Source organism: Grampus griseus (assembly GCF_964374135.1).
Source record: "Grampus griseus genome assembly, chromosome: 5".
NCBI lineage: Eukaryota > Metazoa > Chordata > Mammalia > Artiodactyla > Delphinidae > Grampus > Grampus griseus.
This window is the reverse complement of record NC_138998.1, coordinates 131,189,655-131,202,899: the sequence shown is the minus strand read 5'-3', so window position 1 is coordinate 131,202,899 and position 13,245 is coordinate 131,189,655. Positions and strand designations below refer to the sequence as shown.

Sequence of the window (13,245 nt, the reverse complement as noted above, 5' to 3'; positions counted from 1 at the left end):
GAATTTTGAAGTCAGCAGGAAACAAATGAACTTTTAGGTCAAAGAAAATATTTTAAAGTATAATATTTGCATATATATCTTTATAGCAATACTGTTGTAAACTATTATTATGATGATGATTTATTTTAAAACAATGTTTTTAAAATTTAAATGGAGGAAGGGGCCCAGCAAGGCACGAGTTCCTAGGACCGCTGAAAGTCGTCAGGCAGCCCTGCTCTGCATTCCTTCCTTACTGGGATATCCCACAGTATTTAATGTTGCCAGTAGGAACCCAAAGTCTGAGGCAAAGAGATTATCCCTTGAATTCCAAGGTTATTACCCATTTACTTGTACCAGAGATATTGTGCTTGAAAACAGCAGTCCTGCGAGGTCAGGCTTGCCTCCACAAAAGAAGCAGAGGAGGGAAGGCAATTCCACGGGTGAAATAAAAGCCTAAAATATCTGAAGAATTTTCTCCCACTTGGAGACTAATGAACATGGGCACAGTTTGCTAGAGATAAAGTATTTTCATGCATATTATATCACGATCCCCATAACAACCCCACTGCAGTACTGACCCACGTAAACCATGAAAAATTAGACTCAGGGAAGGCAAGTAGCCTTTCCGGTTTCCTACACGGTGGTTATACCTCCTGAAGGGTTAGGTCAACCCAAGGCTTTTGACTCCAAAGTTTTTGCTTGTTGCTCGTGGCCAGAGGCACTAAAGTTGGAAGCAAATTTTTTGGTAGATAGTTTACCTGACCAAGCAAAGTGGGCAGTGACTTAGGACACACCCAAAGGATTCTAAGAACAGACATAGGACCTTGGGGGTTCCTTTCTTCCCAGATACGCCGCCAGGTTGTCCATGATGCAGCCGGTCCATTTCCCACCATCCTTTCCTGTCCTAACCTGTGGTGCTTTAAAGTCAGAGGCCGGCTTTCTGGGGCAGCTGAGGAAGGCTGTCCTTACCAGACAGAAGGAATGCTCACTTGGTGCAAGGGGCGAGGGGCTCGCAGATCCAGACAGCAGAGGCACTTCCATGCTTTCCAGTGACACCACTGCTACCCACACCCACCTTTCCAGCTTGTCCTTGCAGTGCTAGCCTGAGTGATCTGGGGCCCTTTCCGGGGTCTCGTTAGAGCAATAACAATGCATAAAAGGAACATGTGACAGGGTGGCTCCCCAACAACCCTTGCTTTCTCCACCTCAAGGAAGTTAGGCAGACAAACTAAAGCAGTGGCAACCAAAAGTGGAGGTGCCCCGACTGACAGCATCTGCATCACCCAGGAGCCTGTTAAGCAAATTCTGGGGCCCATCCTGACCTATTGATGGAGAATCTGTGAAGGGGGTGTGGACAGAGAATGGTGCCTGCCATATGAGTAAACAAAGGATGTTTTGGCTATCGAGCCATCAGCCACTGTAGCAGCCCTGATTTCAATGAGCCCAGATTCTTGCATCTTCCCATATACAAAAAAGCGCTAAATTCATTAACTTCAGATGTCTGGTTTTCTTTAATTAACAGTGATCATTTGGGACTTCCCTCGTGGTCCAGTGTGTAAGGCTCCACGCTCCCAGTGCAGGGGGCCCGGGTTTGATCCCTGGTCAGGGAACCAGATCCCGCATGCATGCTGCAACTAAGTGTTCGCATGCCGCAACTTAAGAGTCCGTATGCCACAACTAAAGTCACAACCATGAAGGTCAGTCTCAGGCCACAACTAAAGATCCCATGTGCCGCGTGCCGCAACTAAGACCCAGCAGAGCCAAAATAAATAATAAATAAATAAAAAAATTTAAAAAGACAACATCATCTGATGTTCCAACTACCTGTTTTTGTTGTTGTTGTTGATTTGTTTGTTTTTCCAAAATCTCCTGTGTATCCTGGCTCCTTCCTTACCTCTTTGGAGCAGTCCCTCCCAACTATCTGACAGGCCGCCTCCTGGGCTGAAGTCCTCAGCGAGTCCACCACATAAAACATAATTCTCAACTTTTAAGTCGTGCATTGTTTTTTCAGTCCACAGTGGGGCTCAGAAATCTGTGTCCCATCCAGCTCCCAGGTGACTCTCAGGCACGCTAAATTTGAGGGGCTGTAGCCACAGAAACATGGAGGAGGCCGGAGAAAGCAGGACTGCGCCCCAACTCCTCTATCTCTGAGTGGTGTATAGGCGGCATATTCTCTTTCGTAACCATTGCCAAGGTCTCCGTGAGGGGCTGGTAATGTAGTTCGGTGGGACTAACTTTTTCAAAGACGCTTCCCCTCCTATGTAAGAGGCTGCACTCTCTCCCCAGGCAGCCTAGCGAGCGGATCTCCGGCAGCCTCAATTTCCTAAGGCTGGAAAGCGCGACGCAGGCGCAGTGACTCCCCCGCCAGGCCCCGCTCCACCGCGAGCAAGCGCGCTCCCAGGCTGCCTGCCGCCCCTCCCCCCTCCCCCTGCGCCGCCTCGCCCCGCCTCGCGCACGCGCAACGGCGTTTTTCCCGTGACCCTCCGCGGCGCAGGCAATTTGTAGCTAATGGCGGGTCCTTGGTCTCAGGCTTGTTGCAAAACATGCTCCTCTACTAGCTGTGCGTGTGGCGACAAGGGCAAGTGGGGCAACTCCTCGCTCTTAGGCAAGCGGCTCTCAGAAGACTCGAGCCGCCACCAGCTGCTGCAGAAGTGGGCGAGCATGTGGAGCTGCGTGAGCGGGGACGCGTCGGTGGCCAGCACGGAAAGGACGCGGCGCGAGGAGACTGCGGAGCCGGCGGAGGAGGAGGACAGGCCGCTGGTGTTTCTGTGCTCTGGTTGCCGGCGGCCGCTGGGCGACTCGCTGAGCTGGGTGACGAGCCAGGAAGACACCAACTGCATCCTGCTGCGCTGTCAGTTCGGGCGGGGGGCTTAGGACTTTGGACCGCCTTCTTCCCGGGTGTGCCGCACCTGGGCGGCCCCGGAGGAGGCGGAGGTGTTTCGGGGCCTCCCAGGGTCTTTATTTATATTTATTTGTTTATTTTTTAATAAATTTATTTATTTTTGGCCGCGTTGGGTTTTTCGTTGCTGCACGTGGGCATTCTCTAGTTGGGGCGAGCGGGGGCTACTCTTTGTTGCGGTGCGCTGGCTTCTCATTGCAGGGGCTTCTCTTGTTGCGGAGCACGGGCTCTAGGCGCGCGGTCTTCAGTAGTTGTGGCATATGGGTTCAGTAGTTGTGGCTCGCGGGCTCCAGAGCGCAGGCTCAGTAGTTGTGGCACACAGGCTTAATTGCTCCGCGGCACGTGGGATCTTCCCGGACAAGGGCTCGAACCCGAGTCCCCTGCATTGGCAGGCAGATTCTTAACCGCTGCGCCACCACGGAAGACCCTCCTAGGGTCTTTAAAAGCAGAAAAATCTGAGACGGTGAGCTGTCCCAGAAAAAGGGGAGGAGGAGAGTCATCCCTGCACCTTGGATTCACGAGTGACAGGTTCTTTTCTGAGGTTCCCCCGTCCCGGAAGAGCAGTGGATGAATCAGTGTCGTCGTGAGCATTACTTAGAAAAAAATGACCAACTAGGTTGTAAGCATTTAGGGTGTAGATATTCTGTGTTACTCCTCATAGAAATTAGCGGGCTGTTAATCGGTAAATAGTATTGTTAATGGTTTAGGACATTAAACTTTTCAGCTGCGTGCTTCCTTCGGGGGATGTCAGGGTTGATTTCTCAAGTCTTCATAGTTGTATCAGCGGACACATTTACCGTCTGAAGTGTTAACAACCGTAGAGTTGACAGAACATAATGGCATCAAAAAAATTAAAGGAGACTTGCAATAAAAGCACCAACAATCCTATCAAAATTGGAGAGGAAGGAGGATGTAGTAAACATACAGGTAACTGGTAGAGCCAGTATCTTTTGAAACCTTTATGTTTCCCCAACGTTTCCTGGTTTTGTTGTTTTCATAGTATTTGTATAGGGGAGTGGTTCACATATTTTTTCTGAGTTGGTGTAAAAATGTATGTTCTTTTTGGACTTGTGGTTTTCAAGATGAAATTTATGCTCTGTTTGAATTCTGTAAATATTTTATGGCAGAAATTCACCACCGATTCGTTGACATTTGTGGAATGTTTTCCTTCCTGGGATATATTGGGAAGAAAGGAGGACAGCAGTGTCCACCTGTTAACCTGAAACTTTTTGGAACCTCTTTTCCTTAAGGATGCAATTAACGATAGTCCCTTTCAGTTGTTAAACAAAAGCCTAAGAACATACATTTCCCATACAATTCATTGAGATTAACCCTTTGCAGCTATTAAAATCAATGCAAAAGGATTTATCCCCCAATGCTGACACTCTCATGTCCCCAGAGTTCAACATGCTTTATTCTCATTTATACTTCCAGATACTCTCCGTGCATGTATGAGCATGTTTAAATATGTAAATTTTTTGGAATTCCCTAAAGATGTAAATTTTTCAAAACATACTTGAGATTATATTATTTATACTGTTAAGCATCCTTACTTTTTTATTCTGCACATATATTCTGAGTATTTTTCCATATTAGTGCATATAGATATACTTCACGTTTTTAATAGCTTCTTGTTGTACCCCTGCTGAGAGGCAGTATAGATCATGGCCCTCAACTGCATGGGTTTGAATCCTGGCCTGCCACTTACTAGCTGTGTCTTTTTGGGCAAGCTACTTAGTCTCTCTGTGCCTCAGTTTTCTCCTCTGTAAAAATGGGGATAATACTTAATGGGGTGATTCGGATGATTAAGTGAGTTGATGTGTGTCATGTGCTCAGAAGACATAGGAAGCACCATGTAAGTGATATCTTTAATGGAGATGCCATTCATCCTCCCAGTCTGCCCCTGTTGACAGAGATCTGGGTTTTTTCCCAGTGTTGCCACCATTAGAGCAACATGTATGTATTTGGGTTGATTCTGATACAGTAGGAGAAGCTCTTCCTTTTAGTAGGTGAGTTTATGTCATTGACATAAATGTCATTGACATTTATGTTATTTTTAAGAAATAATATTGATATGTTTGGTGCTAAATCTTTACCATCCTTTCTGTTTTTACGTCTTTTCTCTCCTTTATCACGTGGGCGCTTTTGTTTTATCTATGAAAACACTATTCTGTTATTTAGTTTGTCTATACCAGTAGTTTTTAAAATTTAAAAAGTATATATAAATATCCTTTTTTATCAGCTTTAGACAAATTGATTTAACACCCTCCCCCCTTCCTCCCAGTGAAAGATTAGAAAATGAATGTTGGATTAATTTCCATTCCCCTCCCCGCTCCAATTGGAGTTAGTTTAATTGTTTTTACTTTGTCAAGGTTTATAACATTTACATACTGTTCCGTAGCCATAGCATCGTCCTTTAGCTTTAATACAATGTTTCTATGAACTTATTTCTCAAGTCCAGGACTCTTATTAATAATGAGAAGGCTTATTAATAGCTTTCTCATTCCTGTGTGGTTTATTTGATTAATCTTCACCAGTGGTTTTCCCATCCCCAAGAAAGCTTCAAGTTTGAGCGCTTGAAAATGTCTTTCTGTTGTCTTTATACAGGAATGTCAACTTGGCTGCATGTTCAGTTCTGGCGTCATGCTCTTTGCTTTTTCCAGGCACAGGGAGCAGCTAGTGCAAGGGCCTTGAGGCTAGCGAGACCGAACGGTAGATTAAAGATAATATTTAGGGAGGAAGGAAGGGGCCAGAAAATTTAGGGCCTTGTAGGCTGTTCTATGGAATGAGAATCTATTCTAGTGCATGAGTTGTTGTTTAAGCAGGAGAGTGATATGACCCAGTCTTTTCTTTGGAGGATGCACTGAAGAGAAGAAGCAGCATGGAAGTGGGCAGGTCAGTGAGGAGCTAGTGCAGCCGTCCAGCCAGAGGAGGTGGAGGTGGTTTGGGGGCTGGAGTGAGGGTTGTGAGGTAGAATTGACAGGTTTATCTGTGGAGTGTCTCTGCAGGGAGAAGTATAAGGAGACAGTGAATCGGGTGATACCGGTTTCTGATTTGAGCGATGGGTAGATGGAAGTGGAATTTACTGAGTTAAGGTAGACTGTAGAGGAGGTGAAATCGAGAGTCTGTTCTGGCCATTGTAGGTCTGATGTCCTTTCTTCATGTCCCTCTGCTCCCGATTCCCCCGCCTTTAGTGTGTTCTGAACTTGGGAAACGGGAATGTTTCCTGCTGCTTCTAGGGTTCAGCTGTGACCCCTGTCCAGGTTGTGGTCTAAAAGGTTTTGGGCTGAGCTCCTGAGGACCCTCTCAGTTACTTCTAGAGAAACGAGCTCTGCGTGTGAGATCTGGAGATGTACGCACAGGCTTTTAGCCTCTTCCTTGGGTTGATCCCAGTTTTACTGTGTCTGGCGGATATTCTTGATAGTCCGTGATTTGAGGTTCTAATTGTCCCAAAGTTTACCGTCAGTTGAATTTTTTTCTTCCTACTTTTATTCACTTTGTTAATTTCAGAGTTTTCTGGGAACGGAAGGAAATAACTCTTATTCTGCTCTTTTTCCAGAAGACCCTGTACATTTAGTCTTAAACTACCCCGTGTGTGGGACTTTTGAGCCTTTTTTTTTTCTGGCCTTCTGGGTTCTAAAATAAAAGTTGAATTAGAAGTTCTCTCAATGTCTGCGTGTGTATTGTAACAAACGGCATTAAGAAATTATTGTTACTTTCTTCTTTCTAGGTGTTTCCTGTAATGTTTCTGTGGATAAGGAACAGATACTATCCAAACGTAAAAATGAAAATGGTTGGTGAGTAAGGCTATATCTATGTGAATATGTACATTAGCGAAAATGTTTATTTTTCAAATAAAAGTCTTTAAGGAGACCATCAGCAGTAAGATTTGGGATAAAACTTTTTTCATGGTAATCAGTATAAAATCAGTCATTCTAATATACCAATTCTTGAGTGCTGGTGGTCTCCTTTAGACATGAGATGGAAGCGTTTCTAAACCTCTCAGGGCACATTCTGACACTCCCTTTTTGGGTGTTTGCGCTTGTCGTGAAGAAAATCGAAAATAAAAATAGAAAAGGAAAATATCTGTATCATGGACTCTCCAAGCCAAAGGATGCTTTAGGTGAACGCTCCCTACCTTTTTCATGCCATGGCGCCCAGAGAAAATGCTAAGGTCATGCATACACACGTATACGGCCTATTGAGGTAAACAGACAGGGCTGCAGAAACAGCAGCATGGGGCCTCCAGCACTCGCAGGCCCTGTGCTGCCACTCCAATGGTTGAAGTGGTCAGAATCTTGCTATACCTGCCACGCATCTGCTGCAAGTGGCGTCCTCAGCAAACTGAATGGGAAGCTCTGCCTTCTAGTATTGTTGCCCGAAACGTGTCATACTGATGTATATGAATACGTGGGACACAGGCAGTTGAACAGAAATTAATGATCATGTATATTTTTTATTTTAAAATGTTGGCTTTTAATTTTAGTAACGTTAGAGTGTCCCATTCAAATGAAGTGTATTTTAATTTAAAAAATGACTAAGGAGAATTAAATTCATAATAGGACAGGTAGTATGTGGATATAACAAAAATTGTACTGTTGGCATGCTGGTGGTTAAAATTTGGAGAACCCAGCCTTAGATCACTTCTCATTTTGTAGATGAAGAAAGCAAGGCCTGAGGAGGTTCCAGCTTCACTCAGGATGCAGGACTGATTAGTAAGGGCGAGGATGATGCTTTGTTATTTGTCTTTGTTTCCTGCAGAGTGTACTCTACTTCCCAGCTCTGGTCATTTTGACGTCAGCTTTACCATTTTTGCCATATCCGTGTAACAGCTGTGCTATCATGTACTTAATGTTTTTCATTAAACTGACTCCTAATTTTTATTTAAATTTATTTAAAAAGGAATCTTTATATTACTGCCATAAATGTGTCATTTGCTGTAACTGGAAAGTAACTGTGAAGGTAATTACACTGAAAACACATGTTATTAAATTCTAGCTGAGATAGTATTGCCTGGCTGGTTCTGAGCCTGAGGTCTGTTCTCCTACTGTTAAAAGATTTGCAACTGTGAGATGCAGGTTAAAGACATTCTAGCAGCAGACTGAGACTTTCTTCTCTTTATATATAATCAGGATTGTTAGAGAATTGAAAAGGGAATTGACTCTTGCTCTGAACCAGTGTTTCTAAGTCCTATTTACTTGTATCACCTGAACCCATCCTTTATGCCAAACTATGGCCCATGGGCCAAGCACCAGTTTGTTTGTTTTTATTTTTAAGATTTTTTTTTTTGACGTGGACCATTTTTAAAGTCTTTATTGAATTTGTTACAATATTGCTTGTGTTTTATGTTTTGGTTTTCTGGCCCCGAGGCATGTGGGATCTTAGTTCCCCCACCAGGGATCAAACCCGCACCCCCTGCACTGGAAGGCGAAGTCTCAACCACTGGACTGCCAGGGAAGTCCCAAGCGCCTGTTTTTGTAAATACATTGTTATTGGGACACAGATCAGTTATGTGTTATCTGTGGCGGCTTCTGTGCTAACAGTGGTAGAGGCAGGTAGTTGCAGCAGACACCATCTGGCCTGAGAGCCTAAAATATTTGTTCTCTGGATCATTACAGAAAAAAATTTGCCTATCCCTTCCCCAGAATGCTAATGATCCTTGGTGGACAATATAACATTACAAGGACATGTAGAATCTTTTTGTCTTATTTCAAAATTTTAGTTAATTTTTCTTAATACTGAATTGAGGCATTTGCATTCTAGGAAAACACTACCTTAGTACACCCTGTTCTCGTCACTTTTGTACATTCCCTTTGTCACTGGATACCTAAGGCAGTGCCGCCTGGAGGCGACTGTCTACATTTCTGATGTAAGCATCTTACTATCATTTTTTTCCTTCTTCTGTACATATGACTTAGTAGGGTCAGAGTAACATACTTTAGCAACTTAAATGTTTAGGTGTTTATGGATCTCAACAGTGGGATTTTTGTTATAACCAGTTGCTAAAGCAGTGGCATTTCTTGTTGCAGCATCCTGGAGACTTTGTACTGCGCAGGATGTTCACTCAACCTTGGCTACGTATACAGGTGCACACCCAAGAATCTAGACTACAAGAGGGACTTGTTCTGTCTCAGTGTCGAAGCCATTGAAAGGTAAGTTTGATGTATAAATCAATAGCTCATAAATGAACTCTCAGAAACTTGCTTCCAGAGAAATTGGTATGAAAACATCAAAACTAAATCAACACTGGTTAAAATATATTTTTAAGTAACTTCTGACAATAAAGCTAGTGATTTTTTTTTTTTTTTTTTTTTTTTTTTGCGGTACGCGGACCTCTCACTGTCGTGGCCTCTCCCGTTGCGGAGCACAGGCTCCGGACGCGCAGGCTCAGCGGCCATGGCTCACGGGCCCAGCTGCTCCGCGGCATGTGGGATCTTCCCGGACCGGGGCACGAACCCGTGTCCCCTGCATTGGCAGGCGGACTCTCAACCACTGCACCACCAGGGAAGCCCTGCTAGTGATTTTTTTGTTTGGACCCGATTTATTTGCTATTGGAAAAATCTGTCATTCTAAATTGTAGGAGAAAACACTGAGAACATTTTTCAGAGTAAAAATACGTTGTTTTTCTTAACAATCGAATTTAGTTTAATAGGATTTTTTTTAAAAGCCATTGTGTGGATCAATATATTTTGTCCATTTTATTTTTCCCTCTAGTTTTTAGTCTCCTAGAATATCATAAAGAAATAGGACAGAAATGGTCAGGAAAGAAGTCCCTTTGGTGTTCTGGAAAAGTAGAAATACAAAGTCCAACTATTTCCTTGAGGGTGGTAGATAATTGTCTGCTTGTTTTGAGAGATGCAAGGAAGTACCTTCATTTTTCAAGACTTCTAAAAAGCGTGAGGAGACCAGGTGAATTAGGGTCTGATGACAGATATCTTAATGGCCCTCTAATTCACTAGCCTTTTTAAAACAGGAAACAATCAGTTGACCCCAGTGTATTTTCACTTATCCTGGAAAAGATGTAACCCTTAAGATTTTAAAGATGCCTAGGAAACCTTAAGTATCAGGAAAGAAGAACAATTTAAGAAGAAAAAAAAAAATGCCTACACTTTCATTACTCGAGGTATTTCGTTTCTCTTTAAAGAATTTAAAACAGTATTTTTCTTCTTATAATTTTTCATTTAATTATTCTTTGATGACTGCAGTTTTGCCACCTTCTTTGAAACTAGACAGGTTTAGGTCAAAATGATAAAATCTGCAAACTTTTTATATTCCTTACACAAGAGAATAGTATAGCAAGCACTGCTCATTGACGTAAAGCAGGCAGGCCTGCCTAGAGAGGGATCCGATCTGTTTTGGTTTTAAATAGAAGACCCAGGCCCAAACAACTGCTCCCTTAATCTCCATGAGAACTCTACTAAGATTTGTGAGAATTATGTGGGGGAGAGTACAGGTATAAACAACGTGAACTCTTCAGTACGGTTGGTACAAAACTTTAAAAGTGATGCATATCTGTATAAAAGAAAATGTGTGGAAGATTTCTCCATAGAGGGGCATAGTATTGAAGCTGTTTTTTCCCGAGCAATTGAATACCTCTTGGGGCAGAATTTTAATGACGAGGAACCTGGTTTGTTTTAGAAGTGGATGCCCTCTGTAATGTTTATTTACAGTGTTATAAATTACTCAATACCGTTTAATTTTTTCCCCCATCTCATTTTTCTTTTCTAAACAGGATGTTAATTGCCTTCTGCAATTTTACCTCCCATGTCATTTTTCAGAAATTTAATCAATTTAATCTTGGGTTTCCAAGAGAAGACTGTTCTTATTTGACAAAAGAAGGGACATATTGAAGTCGTTAACATGTAAGGAAAGACTTCTACTAAAGAAACGCAAAAGAGTCAAGTTTCTTTCTTTGAGAAATACCAGCACCTCCTTCCCTACTGTTTAGATTTATTTGTTACCAAAGCTGGGCCTCTTTTCCTTCCATTACCAGGCCAATTTTTCTGTTCTTTGTATTTTCTAAACCACAGCATCTCATCACCCCAGAGAGTGGAGCAAAACATAAGTTACAGGATAACTGTTGATGTTGCCCAAATCTAGGTAATCAAGAGTTGACTACACAAATTATATACTAAAAGTCAAACTTGAAAATGCACACGTTCCTGAGAAGTTACATTAAAAAAAAAAAAAAAGTGATATAAAGCAGTGGCTTCTTCAGGATCTTTTAAAACTTTAAAATAGAATTTTGAACCATGAGTGGTAATGTTTTGCCACCCAACTTACTACAGAGCAAGTTGATTTCCAATAACAAAATACTTATAATATTGGGAAATATGTAGGGCTCTCGGACAAAGCTGTTATGGAGAAAAACATGATTTCATGTAGTTCAGCTTCCTATGTAGGTTGCTATTAACAAAAGTAGTTGTTTTATGTGTTTACTTGGTACTAATATATAGTTTGATATACATATTCAAGTTTTAATATCATTATTTTTTGTATTTATTTATTTACTTACTTACTTATGGCTGCGCTGCACTGCATGTGGGATCATAGTTCCCCGACCAGGGATCGAACCTGTGTCCCCTACAGTGGAAGCGCAGAGCCCTAACCATTGGACCACCAGGGAATTCCCTTAATATTATTCATGTAAATTTTATATTTACTCCCTTTTCATGTTTTAACTCTGTACTGTTATTATACTTCAGTTATGTTTTAGGGTCCTCTGAAAAGCAAATTGTGTCAGAAGATAAAGAGCTTTTTAATCTTGAAAGCCGAGTTGAAATAGAAAAATCTCTGAAGCAGGTAATCTTGTTCTGCACTTTTTGTATCTTTGTATGAACAACTTCCAGTCAGTGATCAAGTGCTCCTCCGCGAATAATCCTTAATGTGTTTTCTGTTTTGACCTTAGCACTTTCATGGGAAGAGAGTGCTTATTTTATTTTATTCTTACTTATTTATTTCAGTTGTTAGTAAAGTTGATTTTGGGGGGAGCCAAACTACAAATTAAGCTAAAGCTATATTAAAAAAATAATAAAGAAGACATTTCATACTAAAATCAAAGTAGTATATATTCTAAAACTATTAAAATAGAAATATATCTTCTTAAATCATTATTTCATGGTAAAAATAGCCTTGTTTTTGAATGTTAACATCCTCTCACAGATAGGCAAGATAGTGATGAATGTATAAAAAAGCTACAGATTGGAGGTTGAGAACTACTGTTAATAAACTTATGTCTTATTTAAATGGAATTCTGTTAAATACTTACTATCTGTGTGTAATGCATAACATATTCAGAAATTGTATTAATGATGAATATTTTAATCGTATTTAACCATGTATGATTTTAATCATGTATTTTTTTTTATATTCTTATTTCAATTCAATAGATGGAAGATGTTTTGACAGCATTGCAAACAAAGCTTTGGGAGGTTGAATCAAAATTGCCCTTTACCAGCTGCAAAAGCTGAAATCTGTTCCAAGTCTCCCATTCTGGAGTCCTTCGCTGATGGACAGTTGTTTCATATGTAGCAATTCTTGTTATAACTTACTTCACTTAGAACTGAAAGAATTCAAAATGGTCATGTACTTTACATTCTCTTGAACTGATCAACTGATCAAATGAGAAGAATTGTAGAATTACTTTTCCAGCTGTATTTGATGGTAAAAAGATGATTGTTTCCTAAATTCCAATTTTAAAGTCGTGATACTTCCTGGAAGTGAAATTTAGTAGTTTTTATTTTGATAAACCGCCATAATTTTCTGAACGGTTTTCTCCTCAGTACCAAATTCGTTATTCTTTATTTCTTATTTTTTTAAAACTTTATTTCACCTTTAATACTTCGAACAATATTTAATATTGAGTGGTAAGAAAATCTTAGAAGTTTTCCCACCCACTGTGTGGTTGAATCTCCTCTGAAAACTAATGCGTACAGCTCTGTGGAGAAACTGGTCAGTTGAGTTATTTGTCAGAACTATTCAAAACCTTACACGAGAGCAGAATAGCACATATTCTAGTGGCGGTAGAATTCCACTTGACCCTGTTTATTTACTACTATATGCCAAAAAAACCTGGCAGAATATTTACCAAAAAGAGTAGTAATCATTTCTGAGGGTGGGGTTCTGGGGAAGTTTTCAGTTTTCCAGTTTTCTATAATGTAAGACGTAGAGTAAGCACATGTTGTTTTTATAATGAGGGAGAAAATAAAGATTAAAACAAAGTGCTTTACAGTTGATTTTTCCAAAACAGTTATTTACCTGAGCTCAGAAATCCTGGTGTCATGAACTCTACACATATACTGGGCATGGCAGCGTGAGGGTCCAGCTTAGGACCGTCAAGGTAACCCCACGTTTCCCCAGGCCATCTC

At 41.3% G+C, this 13,245-nt stretch overlaps 1 protein-coding gene across 1 annotated transcript; it reads left to right on the top strand.

Annotated features, from left to right (window-relative positions):
- Positions 1-2,487: 2,487 nt before the first annotated feature.
- On the top strand, positions 2,488-12,794 carry MIS18A (MIS18 kinetochore protein A; the record flags this gene model as incomplete). Its single annotated transcript, XM_082654387.1, has 5 exons — positions 2,488-2,830; positions 6,609-6,675; positions 8,908-9,030; positions 11,584-11,680; positions 12,268-12,794. The coding sequence occupies 5 exons, from the start codon at positions 2,488-2,490 to the stop codon at positions 12,346-12,348; spliced, it is 711 nt and encodes a 236-aa protein (XP_082510513.1). The 3' UTR covers positions 12,349-12,794.
- Between the last annotated feature and the right edge of the window lie 451 nt (positions 12,795-13,245).